General features: G+C 48.2%; 1 protein-coding gene across 1 annotated transcript; it reads left to right on the top strand.

Moving 5' to 3' along the window:
- Nucleotides 1-10,915: 10,915 nt before the first annotated feature.
- On the top strand, nt 10,916-17,693 carry DYNLL2 (dynein light chain LC8-type 2). Its single transcript, XM_075335841.1, has 3 exons — nt 10,916-11,022; nt 13,044-13,182; nt 13,279-17,693. The coding sequence occupies exons 2-3, from the start codon at nt 13,051-13,053 to the stop codon at nt 13,414-13,416; spliced, it is 270 nt and encodes an 89-aa protein (XP_075191956.1). The 5' UTR covers nt 10,916-11,022; nt 13,044-13,050; the 3' UTR covers nt 13,417-17,693.
- Nucleotides 17,694-18,096: the final 403 nt, after the last annotated feature.

The following is an 18,096-nucleotide window of genomic DNA, read 5'->3' on the forward strand; positions in this document are numbered from 1 at the left end:
GTTCTGCTAATATGACATGGCACCTGAAAACCATTCCAGCACTGTACCTAATTTACAGAGGAGTGAGGACAAGTACAATTTACATGCTTTCCGAACGGTAATAAATTGGCTGCACTCCCCCGAAAATCTTTCCGGGATGGGCAGTTTGGGTTCGGGTCATCCAGCAACCAGAACAGATTGCGCCAGGGTGGTGGACTGCACTTGTTGCTGTACAGCTCCCCTTAATTTATCCACCTGAAGAGACAAGGAATGCAATTGCCTCGATAATGCATCAACTGAGTCCATGCTGGAGTATAAAGTATGGCCAGCTATAATGTCATGATGACTCTGGGATAAAGGGGAACTGGGGCCTTTAAGCTGTCCCTCAAGCAAGGGGGCCCAATGCCATCCCTATGCTCAGGGATACCCCTAATAGTGGAGATGCCTGAGTCTCCTTCCTGGCCCTGCTCTTGACTAGTCCTGATCTGTTTCCCCTCCCCAGGGAGGGACAGGACAGGGGTGTAATGAAAGTAACAGATATAGACAGACAAGGGAAAAAACAAAACTCTGCCACACAGCACGCACACACGTAGGTAAAGAGAATAAAAGATTCAGGAGGAAACACAAGAGCAGGAAGATAGCTACAAAGCAACAGGGGTAAACTTCCACAACTGCAACAAGCAAATAGCACAATTTTCACCCAAGAATCTGGGACACCACACCTCACAGACCAATAAAGAATCTACAGCTGGCGTGGGTAGAAGATTTTATCCAACTTAAACAGAAGGGAAGCAGATGTGCCTGGCCTCCCCACCACATGTGATCAAAGGAAACTGACAAGCAGACTAGCAGAGGTTAACTCTTGCTAGCCTGCCTATGATTCAGCACACAGCAGGTTGACACCCGAGTTTACCTGTGTTGATCCCAGACTCCAGAGAAACCATGCCTCCATGACAGTTGGCGGAGTTTGTGCAAAACTCCATGTGACATCAAACACATTATTCCAGGGGTCCGCAACCTTTTTTACCTTGAGAGCCACATTCGACTTTGAAAGTTGGACGAGAGCCACACTGTAGAGATGAAGACGTAGTCAAAGCCAAGTTAGGCTAGTTTCACACTTGCGTTCAGCGCATTCCGTCACTATGGAGAATAGCGCAGTCCGTTAACGGACTGCGCTATTCTCCATAGAGTTGTATGGACGACGTGTCTGCGTTGCATCCGCTGGATGACGCAGCGTCATTATTTTGACGCTGCGTCGGGCGGATGGAACGCTGCATGTAGCGTTTTTCTGCGCTTGGCGGAGTGTCAAAAAAACGCAACCTGCAGGAATCCGTTAGGCGTCCGTTGTTTTTATAATGGACGCCTATGGTGGCGGATTCCGTTAGAATGCGTCATTTGACGGATTCCGTTAACGCATCCGTCTTTACATACCTGCGCATGCCCAGATGTGTAAAGTCAAGGAAAAAAACCTATAACGGATTGCGTTATTTTGTACGATCCGTAGCATTGCGTTGTGCCACTATATGCAACGCATCCGTTGCATGCGTCACACAACGCAATGCTACGGATCCCGTCCAACGCAAGTGTGAAACTAGCCTTAGCAATAGAAAACAGGAAACAATTGGAAATAAAGAATCTTCCCCATATTGATATCGCAGAGAAAAAGTGACCTCCATACACAACACAATCCACTATACCAAGACCAATAATACCACATACAAGGGAGAAATACCGCCACACCGTGAGCAGACAACATATTACCACCACGTAGTGATCGAATACAGGCACATACAAGGGAGAAATACCGCAACACTATGACCAGATAACATTTTACCAACACATAGTGACCGAATACAGGCCCATACAAGGGAGAAATACCGCAACACTATGACCAGATAACATTTTACCAACACAGCGTGATCAAGTACAATCAGATACAAGAGAGTAATACCATCACACCATAATTAGACTACGTAATAACCAAATATTATCACGTACAAGGGAGAAATACTGCAACACTATAACCAGACCACATATATCCCCGATCGTGGATATAGCCTGGAATATATGGCTCCATCCTGGTATATATGGCCCCATCATGGCCCCATGCTGGTATATATGGCCCCATTATGGCCCCATCCAAATAGCAATATAGCTGAACATCAAAATGAGAATATCACTAGCATGAAATACCAGCAGGGGGAAAGTATTTAAAGATGCACCTGAAAAGTGATTGGGCTGACAAACAAACAAATGAAGACACCTGTTACCCTTATAGAACCAAAGCAAGGATAATAGAAACTAAAACACCAGGAGAAAAGATGTATTTGCTGTGGTCCGGCAGAGAAATCGAAAAAGGGAACAGACTCAAGGCTTTCAATCCAGATTTATAGCATGACAATTGTATATGCTGGGTGTTGATCTGACATTGATCTCTATACTGTGCTTGATGCTGAATTCATGCATTGTATTTGTGAAATGATGATGGTTCTGGTGTTGCATTCATACTGGTCCTGGTGATGCAGTCATGTACTGATGGTAATTCTGGTGATGTATATGTGTATTGATGATAGTTCTTATTATGTGTATGTTGTAATCTTTATTAGACTACATACTAAATCATTATAAGGTCACTGTGCTGGACTAAAAATACATTTGCCTGAATGAGGTCATATACAGTATGTTATCCCAACAAGAGTATGACTAAAGCCCCCCATACACTATAGACAACTGTCCAATCATTCGGTCTGTTATCTTGCCCAACTCACCTATACACAGGATGGCTCACTCTGCCAACCGCTTCTGTGTTCTCTATGAGAGAGCTGCTGCTAGACATCTCTGGCGGTGACATATCTCTTAGAAAACAAAAGTATCTGCACTCAGAAATTCTGCCCCAACAAACATGCACATTGGACTGTTGGCGGAATCTGTCAGTATCGCTGGGTTTGGCAAACTTTAGTCTAATGTGTATGGGTGTCTTAAGTGCTATCTAAATGATATATGCACTCTTTGAGTATGTCTTTTAGATGTCTGAAACCTATGCGAGTTATTCTGTTGGAAAATGGTTCAGGACACTTTTTCACCTTTTGCCCTGATTCAACTTTTTTTGCTTCTATTTATCTTTCCTTAAATCTTTTGGACCTCAGTTTTTGTACTTAAAGGGAATCTGTCAGCAGGTTTTTGCTATCTAATCTGAAAAAAGCATGATGCATGGGTTAAAACATAGAGTTCAGAAATGTGTGTCTTGTCAAGATCCAATCTGTATTTATTTGCTATGTTTGTTTAAGCAGCAGGGTGCTTATCATTGCTTTGACTACAAAGTCATGTGCACCATAGTGTGACACGCCCCCTCCTCTGCTTTACACTCCACTGTCAATGCATAATCTCTAATAAGAGCTTGGAGTTGGCACAGCAGCTCTCTCCACTCTGCTAGATGAAAAATTCTGATTGTACAGTAATCTAAGTGATACACTGTTTGATTCAAGACTAGAGATGAGCAAACCGGAGGGTCGTGGTTGGCACCAAACACAGACTTTAAAAAAAAAAGAGGGTGCTTTACATATGCAAACCAATTGCACGAGCAACGCTGTGTTCGGGTGCTCAGTCCAGTGCGACCTGTTTGCAGAGTTCAAAATGCCTAATTAGTGACTTTCATTGGGGTTCAGGTTAAGTCCAGGTCCCAAACCAAACTTTATCTAAAGTCCTACTGAACCCGCCGAAAAGAACGTCCACGAGTCCGCTCAGCTCTCTTCAGGACCCCTTTGACTACGCCATATGAGGTAGCAAACACCTGCTGACAGGTTCCCTTTAATAAACTAGCGGGCGTCTTCCAAGCAGAGGCCGCCTAAAAAATATTCACCACTTATTTTAACCACTTCACTTCCTGGTATCCTGAATTGGTTAAAAGAAGCTCAAGAGACTGAACATATGAGCAGCAAGTCATTTTACATTGTAGAGTGTATGTTCATATTTTTTAGCGTTTATTTAACCTTCTTTTAGGCGGGTTACATAGCAGCTCCAACAGTGTGCACACACTCCTAGTCTGACCAGTGTGTGCGCACACTCCTAGTCTGACCAGCGTGTGCGCACACTCCTAGTCTGACCAGCGTGTGCGCACACTCCTAGTCTGACCAGCGTGTGCGCACACTCCTAGTCTGACCAGCGTGTGCGCACACTCCTAGTCTGGCCAGTGTGCGCACACTCCTAGTCTGGCCAGTGTGCGCACACTCCTAGTCTGGCCAGTGTGCGCACACTCCTAGCCTGACCAGTGTGTGCGCACACTCCTAGTCTGACCAGTGTGTGCGCACACTCCTAGTCTGACCAGTGTGTGCGCACACTCCTAGTCTGACCAGTGTGTGCGCACACTCCTAGTCTGACCAGTGTGTGTGCACACTCCTAGTCTGACCAGTGTGTGTGCACACTCCTAGTCTGGCCAGTGTGCGCACACTCCTAGTCTGGCCAGTGTGCGCACACTCCTAGTCTGACCAGTGTGTGCGCACACTCCTAGTCTGACCAGTGTGTGCGCACACTCCTAGTCTGACCAGTGTGTGCGCACACTCCTAGTCTGACCAGTGTGCGCACACTCCTAGTCTGACCAGTGTGTGCGCACACTCCTAGTCTGACCAGTGTGTGCGCACACTCCTAGTCTGACCAGTGTGTGCGAACACTCCTAGTCTGACCAGTGTGTGCGCACACTCCTAGTCTGACCAGTGTGTGCGCACACTCCTAGTCTGACCAGTGTGTGCACACTCCTAGTCTGACCAGTGTGTGCACACACTCCTAGTCTGACCAGTGTGTGCGCACTCCTAGTCTGACCAGTGTGCGCGCACTCCTAGTCTGACCAGTGTGCGCGCACTCCTAGTCTGACCAGTGTGCGCACACTCCTAGTCTGACCAGTGTGCGTACACTCCTAGCCTGACCAGTGTGCGCACACTCCTAGCCTGACCAGTGTGCGCACACTCCTAGTCTGACCAGTGTGCGCACACTCCTAGCCTGACCAGTGTGCGCACACTCCTAGCCTGAACAGTGTGCGCACACTCCTAGTCTGACCAGTGTGTGCGCACACTCCTAGTCTGACCAGTGTGCGCGCACACTCCTAGTCTGACCAGTGTGCGCGCACACTCCTAGTCTGACCAGTGTGCGCGCACACTCCTAGTCTGACCAGTGTGCGCGCACACTCCTAGTCTGACCAGTGTGCGCGCACACTCCTAGTCTGACCAGTGTGCGCGCACACTCCTAGTCTGACCAGTGTGCGCGCACACTCCTAGTCTGACCAGTGTGCGCGCACACTCCTAGTCTGACCAGTGTGCGCGCACACTCCTAGTCTGACCAGTGTGCGCGCACACTCCTAGTCTGACCAGTGTGCGCGCACACTCCTAGTCTGACCAGTGTGCGCGCACTCCTAGTCTGACCAGTGTGCGCGCACTCCTAGTCTGAACAGTGTGCGCGCACTCCTAGTCTGAACAGTGTGCGCGCACTCCTAGTCTGAACAGTGTGCGCGCACTCCTAGTCTGAACAGTGTGCGCGCACTCCTAGCCTGACCAGTGTGCGCGCACTCCTAGCCTGACCAGTGTGCGCGCACTCTTAGCCTGACCAGTGTGCGCGCACTCCTAGCCTGACCAGTGTGCGCGCACTCCTAGCCTGACCAGTGTGCGCGCACTCCTAGCCTGACCAGTGTGCGCGCACTCCTAGCTTGACCAGTGTGCGCGCACTCCTAGTCTGACCAATGTGCGCGCACTCCTAGTCTGACCAGTGTGCGCTCACTCCTAGTCTGACCAGTGTGCGCGCACTCCTAGTCTGAACAGTGTGCGCGCACTCCTAGTCTGAACAGTGTGCGCGCACTCCTAGTCTGACCAGTGTGCGCGCACTCCTAGTCTGACCAGTGTGCGCGCACTCCTAGTCTGAACAGTGTGCGCGTACTCCTAGCCTGAACAGTGTGCGCGCACTCCTAGCCTGACCAGTGTGCGCGCACTCCTAGCCTGACCAGTGTGCGCGCACTCCTAGCCTGACCAGTGTGCGCGCACTCCTAGCCTGACCAGTGTGCGCGCACTCTTAGCCTGACCAGTGTGCGCGCACTCCTAGTCTGACCAGTGTGCGCGCACTCCTAGTCTGACCAGTGTGCGCGCACTCCTAGTCTGACCAGTGTGCGCGCACTCCTAGTCTGAACAGTGTGCGCGCACTCCTAGTCTGAACAGTGTGCGCACACTCCTAGTCTGAACAGTGTGCGCACACTCCTAGTCTGAACAGTGTGCGCACACTCCTAGTCTGAACAGTGTGCGCACACTCCTAGTCTGAACAGTGTGCGCACACTCCTAGTCTGAACAGTGTGCGCACACTCCTAGTCTGAACAGTGTGCGCACACTCCTAGTCTGAACAGTGTGCGCACACTCCTAGTCTGAACAGTGTGCGCACACTCCTAGTCTGAACAGTGTGCGCACACTCCTAGTCTGAAAAGTGTGCGCACACTCCTAGTCTGAACAGTGTGCGCATGAAGTGATGGCCCAGGGGCGCCTCTGTCTGTGTAGTCGTGGCACCCGAGGATTCAAGGCTCACCCCTGACTCCACCACTCCATTAATGTTGGAGACTGCCTTAGTGGGACAATGTGTGTCAGTGTCTTCGTCGGAAGGTGCACAAACAGTCCTCAGGCAAAAGTTGATGCTAACAAAAGATGACATTTATTTTGCACAGATACAATCCGGTCAGCAGATTTCGGCAATTCCTGTGGAGCTGGGGACAACCTGCCCAAACGCGCCCTCTGGTGGGGATATGCCCTGGGTACTCCACTTCTCCGGGCTCCCACTCCTAAGTCAAGCACACACTGGACCCACACCAGCGGAATCAGACCTTGAGGTTGCGTACTCCTCCGTTGCTCCGGCGTCCCCTGATGTTCCGCTCATACACACTGCCACCGATGGTCACACACTGCTGTCCCGGATCTGACTCCCTTCCACACACACAGACCTTCCCTAGCCATCCAGCCGACTCCTCCTTCCCCGGTGGCAACAGCCGTCCCACCCAGCCACTAGGGGGTGCCCTAACACTAGCATACAATACAGTATTAAAAATACAACACTTTTATTAACAACATTTTCCGGTCCTTTAGTAGGGGTTATGAGCACCCACTACACGCACACTCCTAGTCTGAACAGTGTGCGCACACTCCTAGTCTGAACAGTGTGCGCACACTCTTAGGCTGCCACTAACAGTGCCTAAGGCAGTATAAATGTAGTGGGTGGGCCTACCCCCTACTAGTTTAGCATAGTGTACCCGGCATTGTTATTATTAAAAGTGTTGATTTTATTATTGCATGTGTTAGGGCACCCCCTAGTGGCCGGGTGGGACGGCTGTTGCCACCGGGGAAGGAGGAGTCGGCCGGATATCTAGGAGAGGGCTGTGTGTGTGGGAGCAGAAGGATCCGGGACAGCAGGCAGTGAACATCTGCAGCGGCAAGTGTGAGTGTGTGAGCGGAACACCAGGGGACACCGGAGATAAGGAGGTGGACGCAACCTCAGGGTCTATTCCGCTGGTGTGGGTCCAGTGTGTGCTTGACCGGAGAGTGGGAGCCCGGAGAAGAGGAGTATCTAGGGCATATCCCCACCAGAGGGCGCGTTTGGGCAGGTTGTCCCCAGCTCCACCAATTCTACCGGATTCTGCTGACCGGAGTGTTACTTTTCTCTGTGAATAAATGTCAGTTTTTTATGCATTCCAACTTTTGCCTGAAGACTCTTTATGCATCGGTTGGGGAAAGAGACACCTCACACTGCACACTTAAGTCAGCCCCAGAAGTTGAGGAAGTGGTGGAACCAGGGGTCTGCCTCAGTATCAGTGCCACGACTACAAGGCCAGAGGCTCCCCTGGCCCATCACTTCATGTGGCGTAGTCGGCAGGATCCGAGTTCCCTGCCGGGGACCCAGGGAGCTGAAGACCAGGTAGTGCCCGAGGCACAAGAGTCTGACTGGTGGGAAGAAACCATAGGGTCCGTAGCGTTGGACCGGGCCCAAGAAGAAGAAAAGGCGCGAAAAGTTGGCGCCGAAAGAAGAGCCTGGGGCTGGCCGGTGCCGAGGAAGAGGCATAGAGTACTCCGCCCAAAGAGGGGAGGCGCCAGTCCCAGGGCATTGAAGACATACAGAGTGGGCGGTATAAAGAAGAAAAAGAAGTACCGCCGCGGAGGGGTCAAGATATTGTGTGAAGCTGTGGGAGGATACTGTTTAAGAGCGGGAAGCAGAGGACCGCCTCCTTCTCCCTCAGTCTGCACTTTGGCACCACCGCTAGTCAAAACCCAGCAATCCGTGATGGCAGCTTTCGGACAACCGGAGGAATTGGCCACAACCATGGCCCTGATCACCTTAGGCCGAGGCCGCCCCCGGTTTGCCCCTGCCAGTGAGGCAGCTATGGTGGATCTTCCGGTGGGACCGGGAGGTTCTACGCGCCCTGACAAAGTGTCGTGGAAAACCACCTGGGACGCACAGTCCGGAAGAACCGTCACTGAGGTGAAGGCGACATATGCTACACCAGCAGGAGGCCGAGCGGAGGTTACACCCTTCCCTTGGGAGACCCCGCAGCTTGGCGCCACCACACCATCTGTTTCCTCGATGGAGCCGGCTGAAGAGTTCACCGAGCGGCTGGAGAAGGACCACCGGGGCTTCATCTGGGACCCGGTAATCGTCCCGCCCGCCGAGCCGCGCCCCAGAGCACCGTCCCCGAAGCCCGACCCTGTGCAGGAACGTCTTGTGGCCGAAACCCTTGTCCGGGAGATGCTGTCCGGCCCGGGCGGAGAGGAGCTGGCTCTGCAGTTTACCACCGGCGTGGTGGTTAAATTTAACCAGAAGGAGGGGTACGGCTTCATCCGCGAGTGCAGCACAGGGGACGACTACTTTTATAACAGGGTCCACCTGGATGTGGAGGGCTTGCCCACCCGGCTTCGTACCCTATGGCCGGGTGAGAAGGTGCAGTTCCTGCCGGACGCCGGCAGTCGCGGTCTATTTGCCGTTGCCGTGAACCGGATGCCAACTGCCCGGGAAGCGGCTCAGTGGCAGGAGGAGCTGGAGTGGGAGGAGCAACAAGAGCGGCGCCGGAGCCATGCCAGACCGGTCCCCTCCGAGCCCTCTCACCCCCGGCGTACCGTGACCGCTGCCCCGGAAGCAACGTCTGTGCCGCCCGCTGACCCGGAGAAGATTTCTCCCGTAGTGACCGTGAGTCAGCATGTGACCAACCAACCGGTCATTGTTTTGGACGCACCACCCCGGGGAGCGACACCTTCGCCGCCGCCAGGAGCCGAGGCAGCCACGCCAGCAGAGCCGCCTTTCGCCCCGCTGTCCTTCCGACGGGTCCGCCGTCAGCCGGGACAATCTCTGGGGGCCTACATCCAGGCGCAAGCGGAGGAATGGAAGCGGTCCTGGCCCCCAGAGTAAGTCTCCACTGTCACCTGTTGTTAAGTCCGGTGTTGTTGAACCGGCAGAAGTTATGTTGAAGTTTTACGGGTCAGTTGCCCGCTCAGCTAAGACCGGGAGCGCTTTTGAGCCTCCGGACGCCCAGCTAAGACCGGGAGCGCTGATGAAGCCTCCGGGCGCTACTCAGAGACCGGGAGCGCTGCCGCGCCTCTGGCGCCCCAAGGACCGGGAGCGCCGCAGAACTGGTGTCGCTGCTGACATGGACTGGCCTGAAAGGTTTCTTTGTTTTAATGTGCTTATAGTTAAGAGCCTTGCCGGGAGGCTCGGGTTTTAAGAGGGGAGGCATGTAGTGGGTGGGCCTACCCCCTACTAGTTTAGCATAGTGTACCCGGCATTGTTATTATTAAAAGTGTTGATTTTATTATTGCATGTGTTAGGGCACCCCCTAGTGGCCGGGTGGGACAGCTGTTGCCACCGGGGAAGGAGGAGTCGGCCGGATATCTAGGAGAGGGCTGTGTGTGTGCGAGCAGAAGGATCCGGGACAGCAGGCAGTGAACATCTGCAGCGGCAAGTGTGAGTGTGTGAGCGGAACACCAGGGGACACCGGAGATAAGGAGGTGGACGCAACCTCAGGGTCTATTCCGCTGGTGTGGGTCCAGTGTGTGCTTGACCGGAGAGTGGGAGCCCGGAGAAGAGGAGTATCTAGGGCATATCCCCACCAGAGGGCGCGTTTGGGCAGGTTGTCCCCAGCTCCACCAATTCTGCCGGATTCTGCTGACCGGAGTGTTACTTTTCTCTGTGAATAAATGTCAGTTTTTTATGCATTCCAACTTTTGCCTGAAGACTCTTTATGCATCGGTCGGGGAAAGAGACACCTCACACTGCACACTTAAGTCAGCCCCAGAAGTTGAGGAAGTGGTGGAACCAGGGGTCTGCCTCAGTATCAGTGCCACGACTACAAGGCCAGAGGCTCCCCTGGCCCATCACTTCATAAACACCTGTCAATGAGCTGCCCAGCCACAGTGCCAAATACATTGTATAAAAGGTTTCGTACAAAGACATAACATGGCCATATGCATGAGAGCTTGTTCATATTGTGATCTACAGGCCTACGCCATCTTGGTTTTCCCATACTCGTGAGTCTCCCCACCTCACAGGCCTGCTCCTGTTGGACCTCAGGGGTTGTCTCAGGTGTAGCCTCCCTGCTGGGCCTGGAAACCCATTTTCCTCACAGTACCTCACACACATGCTGGGCCATTTTCAGTCATGTGCATAGCTGTGGAGATTTCCCAGTCACATATATGTACAGTGCTAGTCTTTCTGCACACTATTTCCATACACACACGGCATATGTACGCGCACAAGGTATACACAGAGATTGGGCGTCAAGCGCTCTGCAATTTTCTCGCGGCATTATGGGATGAAATAAGATGTAGCCAGAGAAGCGCGAGAGGAAAATGCCCGCAGTGCTGGGGGAGGCGCGGCCTCCACCAATAGCCGAAGCGGTTGGCTGAGCCTCCCCCAATAGCCGGAGCGGTTGGCTGAGCCTCTGCAGGGGGCGGTGCCGCTATTTCAGAGGGACGGCGAGAGTCAGAGCGCTAATCAGGTCTACAGAGACGTCCAGCTTTGGAGGGCTGCGCTACACTGTGACAGGTGAGGCTACCTGCGCGCTATCCGGCGGCTCCTCACATCCCCTGCTAGAGGTTGGGCGGTAACTTGTGTAGCGTGGGTGGAGGTGGTGGTCGGCTACGCAGAAAGGTGGGTGGGCGGCCGTGTGTCCTATGGAGCGCTGTGCTGTTCACTAGTCGGGCTGTACATTGTATAGTGCGGAGGGAGTGGAGCGGGGAGGCCTCTGCTGTGGACCCCTGCAGTACTCGGCCCACACCCCCTGCTCAGGTGGCCCCATACATGATGGGTGGGTCCTCGCCAGTAATGGCTGCTCCCTCTCTCGTGGTGGTAGTTCGCTTCTGTCCACCTGACTTCAGCTGCTTCTGTGCAGCCCTCCATGCATGGCACAGGCTGGCAGCCAGGGCACGTCTGCTCAGCTTTCTGGCCGTAATCTGCCAGCTGAGGAGCGCAGCCCACCATACCCCACATGGACACTTTCCAAAGTAGTGCCACAGGACATGTGGCTAAGTGCTCCTGTGCCCCGCATCCCTTTGTCTAGGGCTTTACAAGACTCCTATTAGTCAGATGCTGCTGACTTCTGGCTGCTAGCAATTCATAATTATTTCTCCAAATACTTAGGTGGCACGTGTGACTAGTATAAATGGACTCTAGGCCCCTAGGCTCTGATCTCTAGTGCACTGCAAATGGAGATGTCTTGCACCCTAGAAGCAGCTGCTTCCCTCAGTCTGGACATGGGGCATAAGACAGGGTCCCTTGGCTCCAGTTATCCCCACTCCTGCACCAAACCTAGCATTGTTGGCAATCATGGTTTTAAGGTCAGTGACTAGGAAAAGCCATACGCCAACTCTTACACTAAGACTTGCCATTGCATAACCTAGAGCACTTTCATGAGCCTGTGTAAAGGTCCATAGTGTATGTCCATAGTGTATATATACTTGCCGATCAATATCTTCCCTGGATTTCAGCTCTGGTCTTTTCCTTACTACTGTGACTAATTCTGACTTGCTGGGTGACTATGAAGTGTGTCTTATAATCTAAGCCTTGAGCTGCCCTGTTTACTTCTGGCTAGTATATACAATTGTAGTCACATGGGCAAGAGAAGTATCAGAGCTGGAAACCAGAGAACATGCTGATCAGTGAGTATATGAACACACAACGTTTAATGGGTGTGCTTAATCCAACGTCAAAGTGCTGTCATTCTAGAAGGGTCCCCCTCTCATACTGTTTAGAGCTGATTATGCACTAAAAATGTGCATCTAACTTGCTGGGTCAGAGGTGCAGGGTCCAGGCTGTGGGCCACAATGCTGTTACCACACTAACCATGCTGATTAGGGAGATGTAGCAGTCCACGTTTTCTTTGAAGGCTGACATTTATGGCATATACTTTAAAGGGAACCTGTCACCAGATTCATACTGCTGAAACCACAGGCAGTGGGAATCAGAGCCTAACTGCATGATTACAGCCAGGAATAACTCATCTGATGTGCTACCAGTATTTTGCAGAAAATATAATGTAAGATCCAGCAGCGGACTTTGGCCAGAGAGATGACTAGTCTGGCATTGAACATGGCTAGCTTCTCCAGGTGACTGACAGGTCTCTAACAGCAAGCTGTGCTGGGAAAAGATCTTTTCAGGTACATCTTTGCAGTACTTGAAATGTCAGAGCATTTAAGACAAATATTCCTGACTGCAGTTGTGCAGCCAGGCCCTGATTCATGCTGCTCATGGTTTGGGCAGCATAAATAAGCTGACAGGCTCTATAATATACTGTAAATGTCTTGAAAAGGTAAGGGACTGGACCACCATGTGGTGCCTGAGCAGGTCACTCTTTGTATGTATTGGGTAACTCTCCATACAGTGTCCTGATGTACACCATTTGAGGATTCCATTAAGAACATCTGCAGAATGGAAAGTGTTGGCAAACTGTTACTGTATCACTTGTAAACCAGGGGGACAGACGTCTTAAAAATCATATGCAAACTGCAGAGTTGTGGAAAACTTCTCAATGATGATCAAGATGCTGAACTGAACTTCCTCTGTTCTAGGTGCATCATGTCTGACAGAAAAGCTGTGATAAAGAATGCTGATATGTCCGAGGACATGCAGCAGGATGCCGTGGACTGTGCTACACAAGCTATGGAGAAATATAACATTGAGAAAGATATTGCAGCTTATATTAAAAAGGTATGCTAAACCTGAATGTCACTGGTAACTGTGTGCAATAAAAGGACTAGTTATTAAAATTCTAAGACTAAAGCCATATTTTCTTTTTCAATACAGGAATTTGACAAGAAGTACAACCCCACTTGGCACTGCATTGTTGGCAGAAACTTTGGCAGCTATGTAACACATGAGACAAAGCATTTCATCTATTTTTATTTGGGCCAGGTTGCGATTCTTCTCTTCAAATCGGGCTAGAAAGGATGACAATCATGGACTGTAATGCACTGATGGCTGGAGCCAGGATCCCCTCTAACATGGCTGTGCAGCTGCATGGACTGTATACTATATTTAATGTGTATATGTTGCAGTAAAATGACTTTTGTTTAGTTGCCTGGAGACAAGGCGGCTTTATTTTGTTACTGCTTTCTTTACTTTTTTTTTTTCTTATTTATTTTTACTTCCCCCTTTTTGTTGTATTGCACTTGGGGAAACTGTAAATGCTTTTCAATGGCCTTTAAACAGGAAGAAAATAAAATTATTCTACATCAAACACAATGCCAGTGATGCATATATTTTTTTTTTTTTTTTTTTTTTCCCTTCACTTAAACTTCAATCATAGTTGCATATGGCCAGTATGAACCTCAGCATCAGGACTTGTGGATTATTTTTGTACTGTAGGCAAACTCTGCACAATGGTGGCAGTCAAAGGATCAGAAAATTGTTTGGGTTTTTTCAACTAAATGTTGACCCATGCATGTTTTTAGTAGAAGTAACTTGAGATCTGGTTTCATGATATTATGCCCCAAATCCTCAAAGCTTTGTATGTAAAGGGAATTACCAGACTTGTCATTGTGTACTTTCAAGGATTCTCTATCCCTCAAGTTAAACTACACTGGCCATGTAAGGTCTAAAATCTGTTGTAGTTTACCTTTAAGGCCAGAGTCACACTTGCGAGTCTCTCATTGAATCATCCGGCACAGACTCGCACTCTCCTGACAGGAGTGGGTCGGTTGCATGTATGTCTATGCAGCTGAGATGCTCCTGTCCTGAGTGAGTCCATGCCAGGTGATTCAATGAGACTTGCGCGAGTTACACCCGAGGCACTCGCAAGTGCGACTCTGGCCTAAGCCTTCAATTACCAGGTTGTCGGTCACCAGGTTTTTGCACCAAATATGAGCAGTGCAATGCAGATACCTTGATTCGAGCAATATCGCTAACTGGTCTGCTTCCTGAAGTTTAGAATAAAATTGTTTATTAGCAAATTATCACTAGAGGATGAGAAAACCAGCTGCCTTGTAATTCTCCATATTAATGAGCTCTATATAACCCTACCACTGATTGGCAGGCTTCTGCCTCTGATCTGGGAACACAAAGCTGCTAATTAGTAATGAGCAAACAGAACACTACAATCTTCTGGGGGGGAAAATGCTCGCGTTCCCCAGTGACTTTATACTCTGTACACAAGTAGAGTCCGTGTGGGCATTGAACTGCTTATTAAGAGTACAGAGTATGGTAGTACTTGCATATCATAACTGCTAATCAGTGGTGTGGGCAGGGATATACAGCGCTTCACATTCAAAAAACTGGTAGATCTTAAGCAGATATTTTATTTTATTTTATTTTTTTGTGGGTGGAATTAAAACATGGAGCCCAGTAAAGAATACATGTCTGGAATCTGTCTCTGACCTAAAGTATGTTGCTCTCAGTTGGGGTTGTAAAAACCTAGTGACAGATTCCACTTAAGGGTATAGCCACAATACACTGACTTCAGCATATGTCTTGCATAACTGATGTGTGGCAGATCAGAAATCAACCTACTAATATGGGTTTTTATATTCTTTTTTTTTTTTTTTCCCCCTTCCTTTGCTGTGGATGAGACTTTGTATGCTCTCTGTGAAAGCAGAGACTGATATGCTGCAGCTGTTTAAACTACAAACCTAGCAACCTCCTCTGACAGCGGCCTGTAGTTTCAAAGGATTGTTGGGAGTTCTAATTTCACAATGGCTTAAGGGCCACGGACGCAGACAGTACAAATGTTTGGGTTTTTTTTTTTTTTGAGAACAAAGTAGTTCAGAAATATTCCTCTAGTCTCATCATGCCTTTCACAATATAGAAAACATAAAAAAACCCTTGATATACTGCCCGTTTACGTGGACTTAAGCTTATTGGCACTGTAGAAGAATTGGACAAGCTGTAACTGTTGGTAGCAAACCAAATATATTGGCCTTTACATTGAGATGTTATCGACCACATTCTGGCTCAGAAGATGCTTTTAAGTGTAACAATCTTAAAATTAATACACATGAAAAACCAACTTTAATACATTTGTGTTATATCTTAGACAAATTTGCTTCTTTCTCTGCTCGGATTGCAGTCATCAAAATTCTCAATTCTGAAGTAAAAAAAAAAAAAAAAATGTTTAAAAGAACAGAGTCCTCAGTGGTTGATACCTTTTTAATGGCTAACTGAAAAGATGGTAATTGCAAGCTTTCGAGTACGGTACAAAGATATATTTTACTTGTATCAATTCTGAAGTAAAATCTGTAGACAGTGAAGACTTTCCCCATTACTGAGATAGGAGATGGCAGCTGTAACAGATTCTGTGATGGGAGGAGCTAGAGGCAGTGTGAGACAACTGCTATCTCTGTACTGTAAGTCAACATGATGGCTGCACTCCAGTGGTGTAGTTTGCTGTCTAGGTTGTATGTAATGTTTCATATTTATATTGTGGGTTTTTTTTTTGAAGCTCATAAGCTTGGAGATTTAGGGTTCTTTCAATCCAGTTTTCCACTTTTGGGCCTGCCATGTTTTCAGGTCATAATTTCCACAGGTGCAAATCACTTACTGTTACCCACAGCTGACACGTGTGAATTTGTATTCCTGCATAACAATGTGTATTACTAGTGCAATCTTCGTACCACAAATCAATGTCCATCTGAAACTGGGCAGCAGACCAACTTACACTTTCTGGGAAAAAGCGCATGTGGATTGACTAGTGCAATAGTTAGTGCTGCCCAGATGCCTATAATTCTAGGAGTGGCAAGCTAGTGTTCATATGGCTAGTTAACGTATTACTTTGTCTTGTTTCTTCTAGAGGCCCAATGTTTACAGCTGTGTGCATGGGACAATGTTACCAACCACCTCCACAATCTGTTTTATGTTAAAGCCTTTTTCAGAGGTTGTGATGGCATGGGTTAAGCTGTGAGATCTAATCTGGGTATGGCAAGATATCTTGGTTAGGCCTACCATAGGTGTGTGGGTTTTTTTTTCTTCTGGCCCACACTTGGCAGAGATCAAATCCAGCATTGTTCTGTGAGAAGGGGAAAGCTTAAGTCATCAGATTTTCCAACAGACTGGAAAAATGTCTCTGCTGGTGAGAAGCTGCGATCAGCAGAGGCTCCTGATACCTCCTGGATACACAACTGAATGTTATTGGACACTGATTAGCCATTTCTATGAAAGCTTGATTGTGTAGCAAGCTGCTGTGTGGGTTGTGGTGATAACCAAAAGGAAAAAAATTGTTAATTTACAATGTTCCCCTGTTTAAAATCTAAAAAAAAATGCTGAGTAGCTTTATGTGCTTTAAGTGTATGGAGCTTTTAGTTTGCCTCCATTCAGACAATGCCTGTGGTATTCCTTATCGGAGCTTCATGCATTGCAAAGGTTTAGATGCCAGCTACAGAGCGACGTTTTGGGGCCTTATCTGATTGGACTAGGGGGAATCGCAGCCCGGTTTTCTAAGGGTAACAAACTGTTTTTAAAAGAACTATACATCTACTGGAGGGAGGAGGAGAGTAGGGGCAAAACTTTAAAAATGACTATATATCTGATTTGGCTTGATATTTTGTGGATTTGGGTTGGAGCACATTTGCCCTTATGAAAAATATCAGGAAAAAAAATGCTCTTAATGCAACTAACTGAGTTAGAGGTCCGCTTTTCATTTCATCAACTGCACTGTATAAATGGATGCTTCACTGCTATGGGCAATAGTCGGTAGTTTGATACGAGGCCCACTATTAGTAAATTAAGAGATGGCCCACAGACCCGTAAACAGGCTTCAATGTGATCTGAGGTGTTAATAGAAATCTCTGTGCAGCTGAATGTTTTAGAAGCTGGATTTGCTTTCTTCTGTATATAACTACTTATTCAGAGCTTCATTATGCTAAGCTGTGGGAGTCCTTCCTTCATTTAATGAAGAACTGTAAGGTGCATGCTTTAAACTTTTTTTTTTTATTTTATTCTTTCAAGTTGGAATTTTCTAAAAATGATCTACTGTTCTGTTTGAAAAGGCTTGAATTGTGCACCTTACATACCATTAGTACCTGCAGTGTATGTTATCCGACAGGTGTTGATATAGCATTTGTATTTTGTTTGGCAAAATGTTACCCTGTCCAGATTTGCCACAAAGTTGTGCTTTATATTTTGAGAAAAATTCGTATCTCATTGTGAAAACTTTTATTGTTGTGACTTCTTTTTATTTCTGTGAATAGGCTAAATAAAGTGTATATTATGAGCTTACGCTCAGTACCAAAGTAATGGGTTGTCTTTTTTTTTTTTTTTTATTTAAAGACTAACTTGCCATTAACCCTTCACATTATGGACAGTTTTTTTTTCTTTTCAATTTTGCTTGGCACTCCGATTTCTATATCTCACACACACACACACACACACACACACACTGTAGAGGAGAGAGTCTTGGATTCTTCGTCAGTTGTCATGTCTTACTCTTAAAGTTCTTTATTTGAAAAAAAAAATTGCCATTTTCTTAAACCTGTAACTTTTTTTTTTTTTTTTTTTTTTTCCTGCTTTGTCATATATTTTGATTGGACTTCTGCAGACCTGGCTTAGGATTTTTGCAATCCTATTTTAAAATGAGAGAAAAGTGATTGAAACTAACCCTCTGACTTTAATACGAGACATAACGCATGGACAAGG

This window comes from Anomaloglossus baeobatrachus, chromosome 2 (assembly GCF_048569485.1).
Source record: "Anomaloglossus baeobatrachus isolate aAnoBae1 chromosome 2, aAnoBae1.hap1, whole genome shotgun sequence".
Classification (NCBI taxonomy): domain Eukaryota; kingdom Metazoa; phylum Chordata; class Amphibia; order Anura; family Aromobatidae; genus Anomaloglossus; species Anomaloglossus baeobatrachus.

Bases quoted from the DNA above. Each gene is read 5' to 3' on its own strand.
- DYNLL2 (XM_075335841.1), top strand. From the start codon at position 13,051: ATGTCTGACAGAAAAGCTGTGATAAAGAATGCTGATATGTCCGAGGAC. The intron at 13,183-13,278 runs GTATGCTAAACC...TTTTCAATACAG, and splicing joins TTGCAGCTTATATTAAAAAG to GAATTTGACAAGAAGTACAA.